Source organism: Condylura cristata, unplaced genomic scaffold (genome assembly GCF_000260355.1).
Source record: "Condylura cristata isolate star-nosed mole 26May11 unplaced genomic scaffold, ConCri1.0 scaffold00043, whole genome shotgun sequence".
Lineage (NCBI taxonomy): Eukaryota > Metazoa > Chordata > Mammalia > Eulipotyphla > Talpidae > Condylura > Condylura cristata.
In genome coordinates this window covers 358,120-363,406 of record NW_004567144.1, presented here as the reverse complement: position 1 = coordinate 363,406, position 5,287 = coordinate 358,120, and the positions used below count along the sequence as shown (strand labels likewise).

Sequence of the window (5,287 nt, the reverse complement as noted above, 5' to 3'; positions counted from 1 at the left end):
CCTAGCTGTTTTCCTCCTCTCATCATGGTAGTTTGGTGTACACCTGGCTTCTTGGATGTCTAATTTCATCTCCTTCTTCAAATTAGGGATGTTCTCTTCTATTATCTCTGTGAATATTTTCTCTATTCCTTGGCCTTTCTCTTTGCCTTCTCGGATAACTATAACTCTGATATTTCCTTTCCTTATGGTGTCAGATAGCTCTTGAAGTGTTTCTTCATTCCTTTTCCTTTTTACTTCTCTTTCTTTTTCTTTTTTAATTCTCTTTGTTTCTGTGTCTTCGAGTGTGCTGATTCGTTCTTCCATTTCATCTATTCTGTTTTCATAACTTAGAAAATCTTTTTACCTATGTTTTATTTTTTATTTATTTCTCTATATCATTGTTTGAATTTTACAACTCAATGAACAGAGAATGTTAATTTGTATGTGCATTCTATCAGTCCTTGTATCCAAATTCAAATAATGAATGGGTGTGTTATCAAGATGCTCTAGTTTAAAACAACTGTCAAATATATATATCAAAAAGGTCATCTCAAGCATGGATCAACTAGTAGATAAAATGCCATATCCCCATATATAATCATGAAACATCCATGAATAATAATGGCCATGAGAAGCTCATGAATCTTATTTACCTTTTTGTGTGTGTGTGTGTGTAGAAGAACTGGGGTGTAGGTAAGCAGTGCAGGAGAGATAAAGGATTCACCAGAGACAGAATGGGGATCAGAACAGGCAGATCTACTGAAATGAACTACTGAAGGTAACAGTGGGTGATACAAGAGAAGTCTTTTGTGCCTCCCTGGCTGGGATCAAAATCAGTCCATTGGGTTCAGCCTTCTTGGTGTTATTGCTCAGAATTAACCACTAAGCCACCAGGGAATCCCAACTATTCACTTTTTTATCCCCTACTGTGGTTTTATTCTAACCACATATTTGCTAACAATCAACCACAGTTAAGAGCTATATGTTGATAGGGAGAAAATGACTGACTATTGGAGCAAAGTTCTTACTGAAGCAGCAGGAATGAAAACCAGAGGCAAAACAAAATATTTGACTAGGAAGAGATTTTTTTTTCCTGCTAAAAGAAAAGGGACTGGCCCTCCCTAGTGGCGCAGCAGGTTAAAGCACTGAGAAGCGAAAGCCACTTCCACATGAGTTCGATTCCCGCCTGCCCAGGAGGTGACCACATGGAGTGGCAGACCTCTCCTGACCCACCCGCTGCTCTCCTCAGCAGTGTACTTCGTTGATCTGCCTGTTCTGCTCACCACTCTGTATCTGGTGAAGCCTCTTGCCGCCCCTGAACCTCTGGCCTGTACTCCAGTTCTGTATGCACAAATAAATAAATCTTAAAAAAAAGAAAGAAAGAAAAGAAAAGGGACTATAAACAACATAAGGGTGAATTTTGTAGGTTTAACTGAGGTGCTTGAAAGAAGTCTCTGTTTCCTCTATATGGATATACAGCCATCTACTCAAAGTTAAGGGTAGGTGGTAGAGATTGCAAAATGAGCCAACCACTATAGAAAAATGTGTGGAGGGTCTTCAAACTACTAAAAATGATAGATCTTTATTAAAAAGTAAAGGGACTTCTGAAAAATTAGCAAAATTAAAAAAAAATCTGATAAGACAAATATTTATTTGAATCATGAGAAATTATTATTTGAGTACATTGAGGGCTTAGTTAATGTTGGATGAAAGAACATTGATCTTTGCAATTGTGTGATATTTTTCTGACCAATATTCAGCATATAAGACAAATGCAGGAGATAGATAATTATTTGGGTTTCAGTAGCTGATTATAAAGTTTCTGGTAAGTTAGTGGTTGAAATGATAGAACATGGAGTCTTGCCTAGCCAGGAATGAAAGAAAAGGCAGGTTGAAGGTAATAATTTGAGAAATATGTAAGGGTTCTTCAGGACAGGGGAATAAGAGTAAAATGGGATATGTTGAATTACAGAATTGAAAAGACAAAAGAGAACGTGTTGCTTGATTTTATATTTCTGAGAAAGAGCAGTGTTCCATAACAAATTCATTTTGACTAAGGGAGTAGATTGTAGAATTAGAGAGGATATGTTAGAGTTGAGTGATCCAAAAACTCTGAGGATTGAACACTGGGTGGGTTTACACCCATGGTGGGTATTTAGGAAGAAGATTGAGGCAGTTACTGAAGACTAATCTGACCTAAGAGAAACGACAAGAAGTGAAGTGGTTGTGGCTTTTCTGACCAAATGTCATCAACATTTCCAAAAAGAAATAAATCTTTTAAAAAAGGCAAAGAGTCATATCTATACATAGTATTTAAAGTGTTAAATTATAATTGTCCCTAGAGAAAAGTTCAGCCTTATTAAAATGGGCAGAAGAGGAGAAATTTCCTGAAAATAGGTTATAGGGGTGTAGGTTTGAAAAGAAATAGGGCTTTTCTGAAGGGAGTGTGAAAAAAATATCAAGAAGAGCAATAATGGGGACAGAAGTATCAATAAATATGTAAATAATAGCAGAAAAGGACTTACATTTTTGATTCATATGTCTATGACTTACAAAATCAAATGTAAATACTGATACTTTGACCATAATGTACTTAACTCCAGAAAACTTCATTTTTCTAACTATAAACAGAAATTTCCCCAAGCAATGTCAACCTCACACAGTGAGCCTGTGGATTGATAATACAGGAAGAATAACAAAACTAATTTCTTGTGTTTTCTTCCAGAAAATGTAAGCACTATCCCTACCATAACCAAAGAGATTGAAAAAGGTATGGAAAATATACACACATTGGGGTTTGGGGGAGGTTCAGTTACTCTAGAAAATGGGATTCACAAGAATGACCAAGGTTTGGGCCACAATGTCAGTGAGAAGAGCCCTGTAATTTCAAAAGAAAGGAACCAAAGGCACAACTTCCGTCTAAAGGTTAGTATTTTTGGTCCCTACCTCTAACCTTTTGTGTAGGGAAAATATGCATTATTCCCAGTCAAAGGCTGTTATCTTAACCTCCAACCTAATGTATAAAGGAGACAAAAATTCACAGACTTACTGCATTTAGGCATACATGAGCTGTATCAAACAATTCCTCATAGGGATAGTGTGGCACTAAAACAAATACCACAGTGCACCAATTATTTTTATTGATGTATCTATGGAAAACCAATCTTAAGAACCACCTATTTACTCCTTTCAATAAAATAGAAATTCTTGCTTTATCAAGCATAGGCCCAAAACAGCACTTTCAATCTTCACATTATTTTCCTTGGAGTATTAAATATTCAGAAAGTCAGTGTAGTCTGGATGTTTTTTCTGCTGTGTTTGGAGAAGTCTTAAGAATATGTATTGGAAGGACTGGGAGTGATAAGGTGAGGCTGAGAAGGTGGAAAGCCACACACACAGAGATATGTATATACATACTCTGTTCTTATATTTATATATTCATATATTCATATTGGTGTGTAAATACCTGCATGTTCATAAGATCCTGCTTGCTAAAAAAAAAATCTGAATTTGGAAAGAACCCTAAAAACTGTTTATCTAGTAAAACCCAGTAATGAGAAACATGAGATGAGGGGTAGATAGTAAACTCAGAACCAGATGCTTTCTTGCTTCCATTAAAATTTTTACATTTCATTCTTACTCAATTTTATATACATTTATCAATCATGTGCTAGGTGCGAGGGAAAGACATTGAAACAAGATATAACACTGCTTTCTAGAATATTCATTTTTAGAAATGTAATGACACACGGAAATAATTATCATTCTGGATATTATATATTGTATAAAAGACAAAAGCAAAAAATAATCACTTATCAAGTACTGTGTTACTTAACTTCCAGGCACTATGATTAATATTTTATAAATTATAAATATTAATCCACTTAAACTTCATGATAACCTAACTAACCTATTAGTTATGTATGATTATTATACACATTTTACTGAGTCAAGAGTGAGGGAGGATTAGATCACTTGGCCCAAGCAAGCAAATTGTGGAAGTACAAAAAGTATTGATATTTAAGGAATACAGAGATTAACATACTAGATGCATTAAGGATAGATTTACAGAGATGTGTAATGGGGATAGAAAAGTACAGAGGAATTAAAAAGACTGTTAGGGCAAAGGGAGCAGCATGATAATGTCTTGGCAGTCTTAATTATGATAATCTATCCAGGGAACAAAGAATTATTTGCAATGACTGAAAGTAGTAAATAAAACTCAAACAGTAAATTATAAGTAATTTTTATAATAAGTAATAATCTGATTATGAGAGTTGAAATGCTGCTTTCGAGTCTGAGCTTTAATCCATGCATTAATAGAATTTCATCAGGTTTTTATGTGAACAACTGAGACAATGAGACCCACCTAAAATGATTCGTCACTTCAGTGACAAATCATGACCCAAAGAAACAAGAGACCAGACAAACTATTTTCATGGTCTGATGATCAAAGTGTGCATTGATGAATTATGTAGTTGATTAAGTCAAACTGCTTCCTGGAATTTCACTTGATTCTCCACATTTTGCCCTCTGGACCATGCAAACCAAGCCCAGTTCTTTTTTCTATCTCATACACCTTTATATAAGAAGGCACTCTCTACTCTGAATCTAGCTGTTTCCATAGAAATAAATCCTATGGATTTCTCAACTATGTTGCCTTGTTATACTGATTCTCTATAACCTCTGAGTCTGTATTTATCACCTGGTCTTTTGAGGAACTGAGACAATGCCTCTTTCATATTTAGAAGGACTTATTTCTCCTCTCCCAAAATACTTCACATGTTCCACTTTAGAGTACTCTTAGGGTGCTAATTTTCCTCTTGTTCCATTTCAGCAGCAATACCCAGAAATATTGAAAAAGGCAATGTGAATGTGCTAGGCCTGCAGATCCCTGTGAAGGATGTTGAGATGCTGGCTTCTGTTTTGATTGCCATGGGCATCGTTCTGCTTCTCATTGCTGTGGCTCTTGGTGGTGTGGTCTGGTACCAGCATCGACAGAGGAAACTGAGGCGTAACAGAAGGTCCATCCTAGATGACAGCTTCAAACTTTTATCCCTGAAGAAGTAACAGCTGGATCCTGGAACTACCCATCTGGAATGAACTCCTGGCAGGCCATGTATCAGCAACTGGCCCAACTGTTAAAAGGCAGGGGTGATTGAGGCAGAGGGGACAGAAAATTTCTTCACCTATTTATTTACATGTAAATGTTATTCTTTCTTTCTTTCTTTCTTTCTTTCTTTCTTTCTTCTTTCTTTCTTTCTTTCTTTCTTTCTTTCTTTCTTTCTTTCTTTCTTTCTTTCTTTCT

The 5,287-nt window shown here is 35.8% G+C and overlaps 1 protein-coding gene across 2 annotated transcripts in view; it reads left to right on the top strand.

The window, feature by feature from the left end:
* HEPH (hephaestin) overlaps window positions 1–5,154 on the top strand; it is a 90,039-nt gene extending 84,885 nt beyond the window's left edge. Inside the window, exons 16-17 of one of the 2 annotated variants that reach the window (XM_012733920.1) lie at window positions 2,705–2,749; window positions 4,817–5,154. In XM_012733920.1, the coding sequence (XP_012589374.1) occupies window positions 2,705–2,749; window positions 4,817–5,049 (278 nt within the window). In that variant the 3' untranslated portion in view covers window positions 5,050–5,154. The remainder of the gene's footprint in view (window positions 1–2,704; window positions 2,750–4,816) is intronic. The other variant, XM_012733919.1, reaches the window with a different exon arrangement.
* The last annotated feature ends 133 nt before the right edge of the window (window positions 5,155–5,287 follow it).